The sequence below is a fragment of the Microplitis demolitor genome, chromosome 3, assembly GCF_026212275.2.
Source record: "Microplitis demolitor isolate Queensland-Clemson2020A chromosome 3, iyMicDemo2.1a, whole genome shotgun sequence".
Taxonomy (NCBI): Eukaryota; Metazoa; Arthropoda; class Insecta; order Hymenoptera; family Braconidae; genus Microplitis; species Microplitis demolitor.
The window spans coordinates 3,079,933-3,098,874 of record NC_068547.1 but is presented as its reverse complement, the minus strand read 5'-3'; the positions used below and the strand labels follow the sequence as shown (position 1 = coordinate 3,098,874).

Below are 18,942 nucleotides of genomic sequence, written 5' to 3'. Positions count from 1 at the left end.
GGGTGTTTTTTTAAATTTAATATTTTTTGTCTTATTTATTTTCTCTATTACTCTATTTATTTTCTTCATTCTCTTAGAAGTCAGTAAACTCGGGAATTAAAAATAAAATAAACAACGAGCAGTCACGTATATATTTATTTATTTTTTATCGATAACCACGTGTGTGATAGTCAAGAACATCAATGAACTTTATTCGCTATCAAGATTAATTCACTGAGGCGTGTGACTGTTTTCCGGCTATCATATAACGTGTCGGAGATTCGATAGCACTCACGGACTAACGGAGCTGCGCAAGATAAGACTCTGGTATAGAAAAAAAAAATAAAAATATTGATAATAATAATAGACAAGAAATAAAACAATAGAATGACAAGCCACCGTAGACATCGTCACGAGGGTAGTTGTCAGTTGATGATCGACTTGCGACCCTATAGTGGATCCAGAACACGACACACCTGGACAAATATGAAATATTTATTTTACCGTTTAATTATTACATATTTGTTGTCAGTATGCTGTAATATATTCCTTGTCAATTAAAACGATCTAGTTTTTTAATAAAATTATCACGAGCTCCAATAAAAAAAATGTGATAAGAAAAAAGTGAAATTAAATTTAATAAAAAAAAAATAAATGGATAAATTTTTTGAGATAAAGTGTGAAAAATGAAGTGTTAAAGTATTAAAAAGAGGGTGGGAAGTTAAGACCGTAGGAATAGGAGGAATCTGAAGAATAGAAGGGTCTGATGGTATCAAAAGGCAGCTCGTGGATTCCGCGGTTTACGCTGGTGGCGCCATGCTGGCTTTGCTATTGGTCTTTTACAAAGTGTTCTGGGCGTGTACCGCGAGCTTTAGTGGGGATTTAAAATAATAGAGAGGGGGATGAATACGCGGGAGTGATGGCACTTGAGGGGGATCGATGTCTATGTGTGTGTGAATGTGTGAGCTGGTTTACACGGTCTCTTGTGTTACTACAGTGTACTGTAGATGTGGTGAATGGTCAGAGTATAGCAAAACCGTTGACCACCACCTTGTGGCACTCCACTGGTACACTTTTAAGTGGCCGATGTCTGCTGGTAGTTGTTGTTGTTGTAGTTGTAGTAGTGCTGCTACGGATCTATGCCGCCGCTTGGTCCCCTCAGCCGATGCCTGGTAAGTTGGGGCCAGTACACGACACGCTTCTACAAGACAAGCACCGTCACGTTCGCGTTCACGCGCGTTATCGTGAGCACCACCACGAGGAATTGGAGTGGGAGCATTTTCAGATGCTGTTTGTGGATTTTATTTGTATAACTATTTTATTAAATGTTGTCAAGTGAACAAAGAGAGAGAGAAAGAGAAAGAGTGAGTGATAAAGTTTAAGAGTTTTGAGGACGAAATTTTACCGGCAATATTTTTTGTTACGAGTGTAAGTGATAAGAGGGATGAGTTGTTTTATCTAAATGCTGAGGAAGGGGAGACAGTCCAAGACTTGGAGTACAAGTTTTCGTGGGCACGTGATGAGAGTACTTGCGTTTTATTTTTGAATTGTGATTTGTAATTAGATAAATATTTGTGAATTTAATTTATTTTTTAGCGACGTTTATGAGTATAATTACGATAAATATATTATTGTAATTTATTATGAGTAATTTATTTTATTAAAAGTATTTAAAGTAAAGTGGACAGTGACTGTGTTAACTAAACGACTTATCTAAAAGTGTTTTATTTTTTTGTCGTGACAGTGACTAGTGACAGTAAAAGTGTGTACCATCTAAAATCAATTGTTTATCGCGAGTGTGAAAATAAATAAATCCGATGACTTAATTACAAAAAAAAGAGTTCAAGAATTAATAAAAAAAAAGAATTTTTTAAACTAAAAGTTAAAATAAAAATTAAAACTGTCACCGAGCACGAAATTGCAGCCGTTGCAGCTGCAGCCCCATAATCATCATCCCCAGGATCAGTATCGGTACTATCAAAGCCAGCAGCACACCGTCGGACGATTAAATTCGCTGGTGGCTGAGGATGACGTAGATCCGGAGAGCGCGACGGGCGTAGACAGGGGTCTAACACTACGCACGGTGTACGCGCTGGACAGAAGCACTTCGGGGCTGGGGGTGGTAGGGGGTGTAGTCGGTGGAATCGGAGTCGGGGGTGGTCCGGGGATTGGAATCTGCGGGCCACCTACCGGGTCCCTGACGCCGACGGATTACGTTGCGGCGGCAGCGGCATGCTATCCATCAGCAGCCTCGACAATCACCCTGAGCAGTCCAATAACTCACCCCCAAGCCCCGTCCGGCATCGTTGACACCACCAACACAACAATGACACCCACCTCCGCATCCGCGGCCCCTTCCGCCGCGGGCCCAAACAACCCCGTGACCATGAGCCAGCTCGGGACCGTTTACGCCACCAAGCGACGACGAAGGAACGGCAAAAGGTAAGACTTTGTCTTTTTTTCAAAGATTACTCCAAAAAAAAAAAACATTTTAATTATCTGTTTTATTGGAAATTTATTGGAGCCGAGGATGAGTCGGCAGTAAATTTACTAGCTATCTAGCCTCCGATATTTGAAATCAAGATAAGACAGTTTTAAATGGGTTTATTAATTTTAAATAGCTCTGGAGATCCCGCCGAGCTGGATATCAGAGCCCGAGACCTAGAGAGCGCGATCGCTAACGCGGTAATACGCGAGTGGTCGTGTGGATCGCTCGTAAATCCTACCGGTAGCGATAATAACCCAATCGTAACCTAACCGATAGACATTAAACATTAAGCCTATATATTTATAGATATATACAGACAAGTATTATACGTCTTTAATGTTAATGTTGATATCGCAGACAGTAATAATCCCGACTGCACTATGCACTGATGGCTCTGCGTCTTTATGATGCCGATTGAGAAGAACCAGTTGTCATTTGCCGTCGCAGATTCTCTCTCTCTCTCTCTCACTTACACACTTACTACTATCAATTAATTTTCAATGTAAACACTAGATTTTTAATCCTTTTAAAATAGAGTGATTTTTTTTTAATGCGTTATTAATCACATTTTAATTTTAATTTATTCGGGCAATTAAAGTCATAAAATATATATACATTTATGTATTAGTGCAACGAGGGAAATATATTTTTTTTCATGATAACCAGTAGTTTGTGAAAAAAATAAATAATTATCACTGCATTTGCAATTGTATTTAAATAATAATTGCTCGGGAGTCGAGTTAATAAAAACTCCTTGTATTTATGTAGTGTTTTTTACAGACATGAGTGAAAGTTTGTTAGAAAAAAAAATATATATATATATAATAAAATGAATGATTTAATTAAGGTGGTAAAGTACACAATTAAAAAAAACAGAGAAAAAAATTATTTTTTTCACTTGGTCGCGTCGAGACTTTTTTTTCCGCGCTGTCAATAAGCGGGCCCCGAAAACAGCAATTCGGTCTCGGAATTCCTTGGGCTTATTGCCGTACTTTTTAACTAGAATCTTACCCCACATACTCAATGATGATGTGAAATTCAGAACAGGCTTCGCTCACTGCTTCCTCTCAACCGGCCACTAAATATTTTTAACCCTGTATACTTTGAGCCCGTGTTAAAAATTCACCCAGAGGCAGTTGCCAGGACCCCCATTTTTGGTCTAGTTCTCTCATTTTTCAACCCAGCATCCTTCAATTTATCTTTCTCTCCTGGGCCATACCAGCATTTTGACGGAAAGCAAATGGGCCCGAGGCTCGATGAAATCACTGTTATCACCGTCCGAGGTTTGGCTCAGTCCCAAAACTAAATTCTCAGCCGAACTCCAGTCTCTCCTTCATCTACTTAAATAATTTAAAAATTAACTAATAGTCAATCATGATTAATAACAAATTAATAGAGTATACTTTCGTAAAAATAAGTATTTAAATAAAATAAACGCGTTAAAGTTGCGCTGGAAACGCAGATAGATACGAGTTTCGACTAATGACAGCAGCTTCTATAATTTGGAGTTTTCGAGCGAACGTTTCAAATTGCTGACGAAGAGCAAGGGATTACTGTTATTAAAGGTACACACGAATCTCAACTCTTGTTCTCTCTTGTCTCCTGTCTTTTATATTTATTTTTTACTCAAAGTGTTCTAACTGACTCTCGGCTTTTAGCGGATTATAAAAGTATCCTTAAACTCTAACCTGTCAACCGCCGCCTTTTTCTTTCCGAACAAAAGAACTCGCGGTATTTAACAAAATAAAAAATACATATATACACATACATATATATTTATATATAATAAAATATAATAATAGAGTTTTGAAATGTCAACGGTTTTAAATTTTGATTTTCAGAAGCAATAACCTTGATGGCTAGTCATATTAAACACATTTATGACATATTTCATAATATATATAGTAATGATGGTTTAAAAAGTAATATATATATATATATATATATATATATATATATATATATATATATATATATATATATATATATATATATATATATATGTATGCATGTATAAAATCCTTTCACCAGGAACCAGACAATTTTGTTTTGTTAAAAAGACCCTCGTTACGAGATTTACCTTCGCGTTATCTATAAATAAATTTTTACAAACGTCCAGTGTCTAGACAAGACTTAATATATATTTTAAATATATGAAGAATGTAATACTAATAATAATAATAATAATAATAATAATAATAATAATAATAATAAAGAATGAAGTTTAAAAATCCATAAAAAATAAATAATTATCAATATGACGATGAAAAAATTTTTTTTTCAACCGACGGATTGTGTCCATGATTAGGTCCTAAATAATTATCGGACATAAAGTTGGTTTATGACTTTGTGATGAACCTGTTTTCAAGATGGCTCTATACTATTGATGAACCTATAAAGAATTTTAAAAAAGTAAAATAATAAAACAAACTGATAAAAAATATTTATTGAAGCATAAAGTCTGAGCAAGTGATGAATAAATTTATTAAATTTATGACATTTTGAAAAAAAAAAAAAAAAAAAAAAATTAGTAATTAAATCGTGGAGAATATGGTCCTTGTTTTTTATACCGACGCCTTAGTTCGAGGTATCGATTCCCAGTCAGGGTTTTATATATATGCCGAGTTGCGCGCGCGTTTTAAATAAATTTGTAAAAAATATTTTAATTGATAAAATAATGTTTTTTTTTTTGATAAATTAAAAATATCTAGTTATTTTTTTTAAACGAGTTAATTTAAATTTATAACGATTAAATTTTTATAATAAAATATTTTAGAGAATTTAAATAAGACAGTTATGTTTAATAATTTATTTATAGATATTTTATTCGAGGATTGAAAAATAATAATAACAATAAATTATATTGATAAAAAATATTATTCGAAGAATTAAAAAATAAAATGATAGAGCAAAAAATATTATCTGGATATGTCTTATTCAAAGTAAAAAGGGTTTTATATATATATACATGTAAAAGAAAAAAAAAAGAAAAAATTTACGAGGCGCGAGAAACAAGCGGACCTGTACAGTATCTCGAATGCTGCAGCAGTGGACCTCTGCTGGGTGTTTAACTATTCAATAATTCATCCCGCCATTCATCACCAGCCAGGCGAGAGAATTTATATTTATATTTCTATATAATAATATCACAGGCCCCCTCCATTCGCCCATACATCAGATGCTTATTAGCCGCTATTTGTTTGTCCCTCGTCGTATATTTAGCATCCACTCTGCATACTCACGAGTCATCCGACCAGATCGACCGTTTCTTTGTCTTCATATTTGCCTGTCAATTCTTATCTTATCTCCAGTTGCTTCAAAACTTAAAAGTCTAATCGACACACCGCGCAATCAGATAAAATGTTTAGCTCCAGTTCCAATGAATGTGTACCTGAGAATCGAAAAGTTTTTCGCAGGTCAAGAATAAAAGAACAAAATGAAAAAAAAATTTACTGGATCTCGATTTCTGAAATATTTCGCATGTCGACCGAAAATTGCAGCCACTTCCAATTACCCCTTAAGTCAATTTTCGGCAGTCAAGTTACAAAAATTTTTTTCATTTCCGTTGCGCGAAAAATCATTTCGATCTTCGGGTACATCAATAAGTCCAACACCGAATTCCATTTGACAAAATTTTTTTTTTTACCAAAGTACTGAAGTAGTGAGTGAGGTCAGGTTCAGCTCATATCAAATAATGTAAACATGTGTCAGTGACTTTACGAGTACGAGTATAATAAGTGGAACAAGTACAACATATATATATATATATATATATATATATATATAATGCTTGGGTATATTACTCGGTTTCTTACTCCTGGGCAAGCTGCTTCCGGTGGCTCTCGGCGAGTATGGATACTGACAAAGACAGATAGATTGTCATTATGTCACCCTGCTCTGTTATTTTCTTTTTTTTTTATATCATCTTTTTTTTCGAGGGCATCCGTTTTGACTCCCATCCATCAGTAACTCGACTCAGCTCAAATGTTGTTGTTATTAGCTACTACATTTGTTTCCCAGCCCGATTATTATTTATTTTTTTATCAAAGCCACTATTTGTAGCAATTTGTCGTAATTTTTATTAGAATAAAATTGTGAAAAAAATAAAAATTACTAATCTAATATTTATTTATCTAAAAAATAGTCTTTAGTGATTTCTCTCAGCTTCGCTCTACATACTGCACAAATAACTGCATATCTAGTAATTATTATTTAATAAAGCTGCGTCAAATTTATTAATTAACGGTTTGTTCGTTTCCTAGCTCAGTTAATGCTTCAAGTGAATTTAAATTAATCTTCTACGGTCGCTTATAAAAATATTTAAAACAATAAAACTCATTAAAAAAAAAAAAAAAAAATGCTTAGCATATTTTATTGCGACGAAAATTAAAAAAATTTGAATAATAATTTAATTCGATTGTAAATACTTGATAAAATATTCCATGTACGTTTTTATATCCCCCAATTTGTCCGGTTGAGTCTTTCTCATGGCTCATGGGATATTTGCATCTTTTACCAAACCGGCGTAAAGATAGAGTCCGTCAAAAAGTATCCAACTTGAATAAAGTTTAAATCCAGTACTAATAAGTGTGAGTGTTTGCGAATGTGTGTGTCTGTGATGTGCAACAGGAAAAAAACGCCTAGGGCTATCAGAGTTGATGCTAAACACAGGCTATCCAAATTCTCGTGGCTCATTATCTTGATCCCGCAATGCTTGTTGTTATTCTCTATATGTTGGAATAAATCTTTGAGTTTTCATCATTTAAAAAAACAAAATTAATAAAAAAAAAAAAATACCACATTAAAACGGATGAAAAATACAGCACACGTGATGTTGCTTATTCGATATATTTATGTGGATTATATAGAAGAGATTCACGGCGTCTACACCCTGTTTTAATCGAATACCGCGTATGCAAAGCGGATAAGTCTGATGCACAAGAGCATCATTTTTGGATATATATATGTATACGGTTGATTATTCAACTGAGCAAGCCAACCCAGCTTACCATCTAACCAACTACTCATTAGCTAAATTGCCACCATGACCAGCTATCCATCCACGTAAACTTTAATCGCTAATTTAATTAACCATATTTTTATTATTATTTAAACATTAACAATTTAATTTACAATAATATTTACTGGCATTAATATATAATATGTATTTATATATATTTATACAAAAAAAAATAATTTTTTGGTGTAAGAAATATTTTGCATTCATTGATCGAAATGAAAAAGTGTCTTAGGATTAGAAAAAATTTTTCTTCTCCTCAAAAAATTTTTTGTTTTCAATTTTTCATGCAAAAAATTTCTTGGTATAAATTCTCATTTTCTGTGAATATGAATATTTATGAAAAAATTTTAGACTATAAATTGAAACGAAAAATTTTCATTGGACTAGAAAAAATTTGTGTCATGAAATTTTGTCTCACCTCAATAAATTTTTCTTATTAAAAAAAAATAAACGATTTGAATTTATAATTTAAAAAATTTTTTGCACCAATAAATATTTTTTTCTGCGTATGATAGAACGAAAGTGCACGCAGTTTCGTTTTCATTTAATGCAAATAAAAATAAATAGAGTAATAAATGGGATCGGATTTTGTTGGGTTCTCTGTTCTCTGGACTGATATCTAAGTACGTAAGAATAATATTATCATCATCATCATCAGATCGGCCACGTATAGCAAGTAGAATCACATGATTCAAGTTTTATGATACCTGTATCCAACTTTTAAGTCGGTACACCACTGCGTCTGCTCACGGGCGTATCATTACCCCGCCCAGTGGCTAGCTCAGAAGATTACACGTCTGTGGCTCAGCTGAACCATGCGTTTTGAACTGATGCCAGCGTTGAATTGGTAACCGCGCCTTGCCTTAACATATATGCACATATATATCTACATATATGTGCTCAGTATTGATATGCACTTGAAAACAACGAGTAAAAAAGTCATAAAAATACATAATCCGCCTTTCAATCGGAAACTATGGGATTTTTTATTGATCGAAATCTCTTTTGATTCTCTACATACATTCTTCATTATATATATTTGAGTTAACTCATTGTTCAATAGTAATTAAATTATTACTAGTAAAATAATAATTATCTAGATAAATCTCCTGTCGGATTGGAGTAAAAATTAATGAGATTAAAATAATATAAGGCTGGTTTTTGCGGTTGTAAATCGATAACTGTGGTCGTATGTAAAAATATATATACATTTAATTATTTTATAAAAATTATTGTGTGCATAAATTATTTATAGAATTTTGTTGGACAAGTTACGGTCAGAATTTTTTTTTAAATATATATTTAAATGTAGTGACTTTTTTTTTTTATTTTTTTTTTTTTATTTTTTTTTATTTAAATTAAAATGCAAATGAAAATGTATACATTTATTTTATTTTATATTTAAAATTGGTCATTTCTCACGGATGCTGAGGATAGTATCGACAGAATTGAGCCATTAGTGCTAATGAGGGAATCCAAAGTCAATTAAGCACGATAATATGAGATCGATAGTGGCGTGAATTCAATGAATATGCAAACTATTGTAACTTGGGCACCTGCGACACTCCCCCGGTTCATTCGTAAATAAATCTCCCGACGACAGACCAGAATTAAATGCCAAGTAAATAAATAAATATTATTTTTGCCTTTTTTTTTTATCGCTGATTTATTTTTACGGTGAAGTTAAAAAGTAAAAAAGGATTAAAATTGTGGAAATAAATATTTTAAGAAGAAATTAATCCTTTCCAATGGGTTTTTTGTCCCAGCACGCGATTATTAAATAGATAAAGATCGCGACAGTCGATAATGATAAGGCGGTGGGTTGTAAGTGAACCACGCGAGCCGAGATCACGGTATCATGTGTATGGCTCAATGTGTATACTAGAAGCCCAGTAGCTTTAAATATAATAAATCTGTGGTGGATCAAACACGTTACCGCTGGTCAATTTCATAAAATGGATATTTGACCTCAAGATCTCGAGCTCGCGTATTATTTTCCTTTTTTATTTTTTTTTTCTCAAAGTTTTCGAGTCGTTCAAGCTGAAAACTCAACATGAGCCTTTTCTTCTAGCTCTAATCGGCAACTACTCGCGAAATATCGTCTAATGATACTTAATATCCAGCAGTTTCAGGCAAAAGCTTATCGCGGCAATACGAGGCGTGTCACTTTACTCTTGACCACGTGTCTTATCGACAATAATTTACATATTTTTCGTATCCTTAAATTTTTGTATATATTACTGTTATTATTTTAATTATAAAAAAAAATTAATTTCTTTTTTTTACAATTTTAAACTTTAGTTGTGACTTAACTAAAAATTCATCCGGTTGTAAATCTGATTTTAATGAACACTCTCTTTACTAATTTATATATATATATATATATATATATATATAATATGTATATGTATATATTTATGGAACATATAGGGATAGTATGGAGTATAAAGACTGAATAATCTAAACGATTAATCGCACGTACCCAGCGCTCTTGTAAATGATAATTCGCGCGTCTGTATTTAAGCTGCAGCTTTTGGCTCCCGGCAGTGTAATGACGGTCAAGTTATTTTACTTAATTGCAAAAAAAATAAGTATGCAAAAAAATTATTTAACCTTAAAATTGTCGTTTTTAAGTATAAATTAGTAATGACGAAAGATTGTCCGGCTCACAAAAGATAATTATAAATTATAAATAATTTTCGCCTTTGACCTCTGTGACAGCTGTCATTATTTAAGTCGACTACTTGATAAAAGAAAAAAAAAATACATGCTAATGTTGTAAATACTGAGGTGTGTTTGTACAAGTTTTAGTTTGTCTGATAGCAGACTAATGTAAATGATGCCACTGGGGAATACGAGGAATGACATCAGGAAAGAACCGAATTAGCCGCACCCAGTGTTAAAAAAAACGAACTGTCTGGAACTGTAGTAACTCAAGAGTAATAACAATAATTAGCTTGTTAATGAGTGAAAAAAAAATATTTTTCTATTTTTGAAAGCAGTCAAAAATTTTAAAAAAATTTCATTTTTTTTTTTTTTTTTTCAATTTATTTTTTAAAAAATGGTGAGGTTAAAAAGAGTATATTTTATGGGTTTATAATAATAACAAGCGTACCAAAGAACAGCTTTTGAAGAATCGATTAACAAAAACTCAGGTGCAGGATTATCTTCATTAAAAACTCATTATAAAATCCCCACAAATTATGACGTTCATTTAATTTTGTTATATTTATTATCATTATTATTATTATATATCTTTAATATAGAGCCTTCTTTATATATACATTTGAGATAATTAAACTATAATTTATATTTAAACTATTTATTTATTTATTTAGTTAGTTATTGCGTGATTTTTAAATATAAATGTAATATCCTTAACCGTAATGTCATTATCATAATTTGAATTATAATTGCGTCTTGACTAAACTCGTCCACCCACCAGCTAAATCGATCCAGTAAACGTCGATAAGGCATTAAAGTGATAAGCGATATCGGTAAAGTGGCACTCTCGGTAATAAAATTCTTAAAGAAAAAAAATAAAAGTAAATTGTAAATAAAAATAGACTGAGACTGAGACTGAGACTGAGACTGAGTCTAGAATAGAGATAAAGATAAAGACAATGACGAAAAGGTAATAAATGTAAATAAACTGGTCCAATCTGTTTATGCAGTTAGCCCGGGGAAAAGCAAGAGTATAATGACATTGTAATTACAGCTAACGTGGCATGATCCATGTCTACTATTACACTCGAATCATACTCTGAATATACCGCTCAGTTGTTATATATTACGTTTTCACAGCTGATACCTAATAGCCTATTAAATATTACCGAGATGCAGAACAGAACGGCCAGCAAATCATTATCAACATTTTCTTGACACGATAATTGGAAAATTTTTCACCATTTATTAAATTACTCTTTATTTGCTCTAATCTCTGCATACTTCTCTTACATTTCAAACTATTAATTATTATAATTTTTTTTTTTTCATTGATACCACAGTTAAACATTTATATCAACTCATAAATTTATATTAATTTTTTTAATCGCAAAAAAAAAATTAATCAATTTTTTACCACGCATTAAAATCAATAAAACTCTAATTAATTTTTTTTTTATTCACTGAAATCAATAAATTAATTTTATTATGCATTGAAATTAATGACACATGTAGAGTAAATTTTTTTGGGTAAATTAGATATTTTAAAATTAATTCCGACATCGTAGGAAATTATGGCCGATAGTAAAAAACTAAAAAATTTCATTACGTCATTAGTGTGGAGTTATGAATATTTATTGTTAAAAGTATAATTCAAAAGATATAGTACTTTGTCAGTTTATTACCATCTCCGTCTAATTCCCCTTCTTAGTTGAGCCTAATAGTTGCCGAGCGAGGGTAGTTGGGGGTGCGTAGTACAGCCTGGTACTAGTCACGGGGTTTATATCTACACGGGGACCAACCCCGTATCGCCTTTGATATACAGCCTATGATTCTTCCTCTTTACATCACACACACATATAAAGATTCATATATACGTACATTTTTTTATATCTATATATAAATATAAAAGGAAACGTTTATCATTTCTTACATTCCTTTTGTTTTATTTATCTTCATTTTCTTTTACAACATTTATCGAATTTCAAACCGAGTAACGTGTCGTACACCTGTCCCGACAAAAAAAGTACAAAAAGTATTAAAAATGTCCCTATATATATACTTTTTATATCAAAGTGTGTTGGATTAAAATAATGACAGCAATTAGTGTCAATGTTTGATTTATTTAAATATCAATTTTTTTTTTTTTATTTATATATATACATATATATATATATATATAGTTTGAAGGAATACTCTCATCATAAATATATATCTAGTTTATGTGCGTAATATATATCTTAACAATATTACATACATTTAATATTGGAGTAAATGTGGCTGCAGTGTACGTTAATTATTATTTCACATGGTAGCTGAGGTCGCAGGACGAGCGTAGCCTATCGACGTCATCTACCTTTCGTTATCGCGAGCTATTTCACCTGCTTACAATTTGCGCTCGATGTTACTCTACACTTACGTCTATACATTAAAAGAGTACACACGAATTAAAGTGAAGGGTGTAAGAATGAAGAATACCTTGAGGATTCGAAGTATGGAAAAATTTCAATGACTTTCAAATAATTGGACTTTTATTATCAAGATAAAATATTTATTATCTGAATTAGTTCCCTACCTAACGGTAAAAAAATTTTGACAGTAAACTTACCGGTTTGTTACTGTAGTAAAAAATTTTAAAATACGGTATTTTTGTTAAATGTACAGTAAAATACGGTAATATTCAAAATTACCGCAGTTTTCCATATCGCTACCGTGTTTTGCGGTAATTTCCCGTGAGAAATACTGCACTGTGAAAAATTTCCAACAAATTTTACTATGGGTGCATTGTAACCCCGGACCATAAGAAAACTGGTACAAAATTTACAAGTGTCCCATAATAAATGGTATGCGCAGACGACACGATTGAGACCTATGCGCATACGTTTACTATGGTACTCTTGTAAATTTTGTGCCAGTTTTCTTATGGTCCGGGGTTACAATGCACCCATAGTAAAATTTGTTGGAAATTTTTCACGGTTTGTATTTTCAGTAAGATTACAGTTCAACATGGTAATATACCGAATTACTGTATTTTTTCATACTGTTACCGCATTCTTCGGTAAACTACCGTAAGATGCGGTGAATTACTGCTTGAAATTTTTAAAAAATTATAGTAGTTTACCGGAAAAATTTTTTTGCGGTAAGATTACGGTGTTATTGCCGTAATATCAAATTCAAAAATTCAAATAATCAATGGCTATTTTTAGTACTGAAAATTAGTATTTTTGTTAATGTATTACTTACACAAATTTACATGAACACTCAGTACAGTGTCGATAAAGAGTATTGCGTTTAAATGCAATTATTGAACCTTATGCTATTCTATTACGGCAATTTACATTTGCATTTTATGTAAATATTCACTCATGATGCAAATAGATTCCGTTCTATGTATATATATTTTATTAACAATATATATATATGTATGTATGTATGTATCGAGTTTTTAAAATTAAAAATAGTAGTATAATAAATTTAAAAATCGAAACATATAAATGCATCGGTCATCTGGGTGTTGGATTCTGCGCGTGTAAGAAGTCAGTATTGGCAAAATTAAACCACACAGCTGACGATTATTATTATTTCTCAATTTCTTTAGCGTCGAGTATAACCACATAACAGGGCCGCTCTGTAATTAAATAGCTGGTCCAGGTTAACGCCTTTTGTTGTTACAACCGAGAAATTTATTTCGCTCAATATACGTATTTTTCCACCTCCTCTTATTCTCCATCATTTATTTTATATTTCTCTCTCTTAAAAATTTAATATCTACTCAAACAATTATACCTCTGCTATTTCTCCAGATTTCTCGACCTTTTGTCTTATTTTTTATTTACACCAATACAATCCGATAGTAAAAAATAAATATAGCTAACAAGAGTCTCGTTACCCTCATTGTCAAAAAAACTTTACCAAATTACTTAATTGTCAAAAATGAACCGCTAACAAAATTTTTATCAACAAATTACCAACAAATGATCAGTAATTCCAGTTGTTATTCAGCATCCTCATTTCATTCCCCAGTATCTCGATGGATCTTGCGTGCCAAGATCCTAAATATCACCAGCAAACAGATTCAGAAGTGAAACAGCAGCCGAAACATCTCCCGAGCGTGGGATCCTCGGGGCAGGATGTTACATTTTTTTTTTCACTTTGAATTTTTTAAAACTCTTTTATCACTTTTTCCTCCTTTCAGATTTATTTTATCTCTTATTACCTATCGTGCTTGCTTGCTATATTCTCGTTCATCATCTCAGTGCCCGATAATTCTTGTTTTATTTATTTTCGCTCACGTCCTTTTCTGTTGTTACGAGTCTGTTCAATGAAGTTACCAACTCAATGTTACGCGTTACACATTATGTGTTTATTGCAACACACTACACAGTACATTCATTATTATATTATATTATTAATAACATATATGTATATATGTGATTTAAGATCTCTATGCCTCGCGCTTTCTCTTTCCTAATATTACGCCACCTCGAAAGTATAACACGTCCCTCTTTTCTATTATTATATTATATATATGTATATATATATATATGTATTGTTCCACTTAAAAATTAAACCATTTCCGTATTTGTGCAAGCTCATTTTTTATTTAATAACTTTTTTTTAAACAATAGCCAAAATTAAAATTTTTTTCAAGCTCAATAATAATTATTGTGAAACATAATAATTTTTGGACTTCTCAACTTCCTGTTTCAAATTTTGTATAATTTTTCTCCATGTAAGAAGAAAATACAATATTTTGAAAATTTATTTTTTCTCTGTGCATAAAATAATAAACAAACAGAAAAATATCCGAGACTAAAATGAAACCCCGCAATTATTAATAATATTTCCTCGAAGGAAATAATACCAAAGAGTTATTCTTTACACCAGTTAAACTTCCAAGAGTTAAGTGTTACTCGGGCAAGATGAGCACTAATCACTCAGCCGCCATCCAGACCCGAGCCATTAAATACCTTTGTTTACGCAGGTACACTATCGTTATTGCTTAACAATCTAATTTTATTTTTTACTCCAACAAAAGCTACTTGCTCTTTCCTTAGGGTTTATGTCTTTGTTAGAGCAAACACCGGGTATTGCAATTAAGAAAAAATCCTTCATTTCTCGATCAATTAAATAACAAAAAATCGGTATTTTTAGAGCCAAAGAAACCAGTAAAAATAATAATAACAATAATAGCATGAGGTTGAGATGTATTGGTGTATAATATGGTAATTTCATTACATTTAAATTGTATAAGTAAAGCACGTAGGTAGAATTGAGAAAGGAAAATTAAGTTTGGAACGGTTATAACCCAGGAGTTCTGTCGAATCGGTAATGGTTATTGCCGTTAATGGCAACGTAGGTACTTGGGATTCAACCGTGGCTCGTTTTGCCATCAGTATCATGTGGAGTCCAGCTCTTTTTACTTCACCCTCTTCTTTTAACTCATCCCCATGCCTTTTTTTTCGTTATCTGCACTTATACTCATACTAATAATTTTAAATCTTCTACTCCTTTCTGTAGCTTCTTCTCTTTCGTATATATCTATATATATATATATTCCTTTGATCTTACTCGTGCACCTGAGAGTCATTGCATCCCACTCTTAAACTGTCGATGAATCTGAAATGTATACGGCTGACGGGAAGCGGTTCTTATTATTCTTGAGCGCTGATGGCGAGTGCAACAATTATATCGGCAAGTCAAGAGGTCAGACTGCCCAGAAACCCCGTGCAGAGCACTGCAGACGATATAATACTACGACTTTATATACCGATGCGAGAGTATGTGCTGTATCCGCCCTAAACGATCCACGTAATTATCTCATATGATCCTCTATCCTCTTCCTCTCCTTCTTATTTTTCCTCTTCCTCTTCGTCTCTATCTCAATTATTTTGCCTCTTTTATTTTCAATTTATTTACGACTTACAATTCATTAAACGAATTTACTTTTTTTATTCCACCTGTAAGTTTTAAAATAAAAATTATACTTTTTTTCCCCGATGGATAATGGACATAATTAAATAGGAAATTGAGTATCTGAGAAATGGATACACCCGAAAATACTCTAAAGTATCGCGTATCTCATTTGTGCATAAACTTAATTTAATAACCAATTGAATTAACTCAAGTCGAATTCGGGAATAAACAAGAGCCCGAGGGCCGAATGACCGAATCCAATCACTCATACCCGGCTCAGATTTAATTAAGTCATTAAGTTATAAATTTATAATTATAATTCCTACATAATTTTTTTCGTTTCTTCATAAATTTTTTTTTATCTTCAACTTGAGAAGTAATTATCTTCATTAATTAAATACGCCATTAATGAAATGATCATTATTATTAATGATACCCATGTACATCCCAACATGGGCTTACATATTTTTTCCATTTGAATTAATAAGTGACTTTATGCGTGTGGATGTTGAATAAACGTGTCTTCAATAGTTTTTCCGGCAAGGATTTGTAATTACCTTCATAAAATCATAAAAAAACTTTGTATCGTAATCTAGCACGCGCTGTCTATTTCAACCATTCACTTATCTCGTGACTTTTAGATGCCACATCTATAATAAATATTTGCGAAGCGTAAAAATTTATTCGTAAGTTACAATGTAGTGATAACGACAAAAGCAGCTTATGAAGTTTTCATTGAAAATGAAAGGAAGACGAAAACAAAAATGAAAGTCTTGAAAAAAAATTACTTCAGTCATTGGTTCGTAGCAAGGAGTAAGTCGCTTATTAGTAGAAAAAGAATAGCATGTTTTAAAACAAACCTATATATGTATTTTTTTATCACTTCATAAATTATTTTTTCCACTATCAACTTCAACGACCGTTTAAGAAGATATTTATCTTCATGAAGTTGTTAATCATATTTAATATAATTAATCATTTATTATTATTATTTTTATGCTTCGCAAAACATGTGTTTCGAAACGCAAATATTATCGGTAGTTTTTATATTTTGGTTTATGGTACACATGAAAAATAATTTTTTCGCGTAAAAAATATTTTCTCTCCCCAAGAAAATTTTTTCTATGAAATTAATCCATCAATTTTTTTAAATATGAAATTTTTTTCAGTCCTAAGAAAATTTTGCTTCCGATTTTTGTATCAGTTTTTCATACCGGGTATTAAGAAAAAGATGGTACTGAAGTTAGCTGACGTCTAATAATGTTTGGATTTTTTTCAAAACTCTAGCTTTTTTTTTTTTTTTTATAATTGATTAGTTAGCATGTAAATTGTGGGTGTAAGTTTTGCGCTCGAAAGATAGAGCATTTTGCGACATCTTCTGACGCTCAAAACAGAAAAAAAAACGAGAACATGTGACAGATCTTAAGAAAAAATGGAAATATCTTGACAACAATGAAGATGAAGTTTATAAGAAGTGGATCTGCAAGAAGAGATGGTGAATTCAGTGTTTGCGATGGAAAGAGTTAGGATGATAACAAGCAAAATAATAAATGCAATACATGCCAATTAAGAGAAGCACTCGAAGTAAAGCTTGAAGCGTTTCATTCATCGTCGAAAGCCACGCGAGTGATGATGGCGTGCCAGCCACTTGCTAGCTAGGTCAGGTTTTTAACGGTCACGTAATCACGTCATCGTGCGTGCCACTACTCTCCATCCGCGTGTGTGCCAGAAGGATGGACCACGCGAGGGTGTTGGTCCCGTCCGGGCCCACCACCTGTGTCCCATTCATTTCTGATGTTTATTCATCACCTGTTTCACTCTTTCGGTCTTATTATTTTTAAACCCGCCCGAAATCTTGTAAATCATCATCTGATTCCGCTAGACCTGTTATAGAGCATTAAAAAAAAAAAATTGAATAAAATAGTGGAATGTAAATAAGGAGAACTAGGAAATTCACTTTTTATAATAATAATAATTATTATTATTTTGATATTGGTATAGATATAAAACAAACGATGTGATACGTGTTCGATAATCGGCGAATTAGTTGCAGCACCTGCTCATAATGCAGCCGCAAATTTAAACTCATTGCTTGTTTTCGCTTGTTTCTGTTCCTTTATCAAGTAATTTTAGGTATCTGTGTACAGACTAAAATAAAAAGTATATTATATTTTATTGTATTGCAGCAAATGTTTATTATTATTTTTTATGCTCGGAACCGCTGTAGGGAATATTGTTTTTCAATAACCAAACATGCAATTATCACTTGATCTCAATGAGATTATGAAATTGAAAAGTGATTTTATAGTTTTTATTTTTTTAAATTTATTTTCACTGGCTCGGGGATCAGCGGGAACTGGATGGAGGGATAGAGTGGCGGTCTTAAAGTGGATGTATACAGGTTTTGTAACTTAAAAATAAAACTTAGATACTTGTGACAGGTACTTATGACGTGTGTCGACACATGAGTAAGATAATCCCGTTGAAGACGTTCAGCTGTCACTAGGAGCTCATAAGCTAATCCCGCGACAAGGAAAAACTGCTGGATTGTGGCTGACCGAGGGCAAAAGCAACCCTATGGCTAAACTAATTAAATCACACGCATCGTCAGTCTCCAGGGCCGTCTAGATATTTTCAAAAAACCCCGTGCATTTTTTAGTTTGTCAAAATTTATAAACAAAAAAATTTTTTTTCTGCGGAAAAAATTTTTTGAAATTTTTTTCGGGGTCCCAGCGCCTTTGCCATGGCCTCGGATAAGTAAAAAAAAATTTTTAAGCAAATGATGTCAAGTACGAGCAGTAAATCGAGGTCAGACATGCAGAAAATTTGAGAAAATAATCGAGGGACCCAGCGCAAATTGAATAAAGCCCGGGTA

The 18,942-nt window shown here is 32.3% G+C and overlaps 1 protein-coding gene across 2 annotated transcripts in view; it reads left to right on the top strand.

Moving 5' to 3' along the window:
* LOC103576576 (circadian locomoter output cycles protein kaput) overlaps positions 1 to 18,942 on the top strand; it is a 106,709-nt gene that overhangs the window by 35,572 nt on the left and 52,195 nt on the right. Inside the window, exon 1 of one of the 2 annotated variants that reach the window (XM_008556861.3) lies at positions 2,341 to 2,421. The exons of the other annotated variant lie outside the window; for it this stretch is intronic. Coding sequence (XP_008555083.2) covers positions 2,366 to 2,421 — 56 coding nt within the window. The 5' untranslated portion in view covers positions 2,341 to 2,365. Of the gene's footprint in view, positions 1 to 2,340; positions 2,422 to 18,942 lie in introns of those variants that run through there. 2 annotated transcript variants of the gene reach the window in all.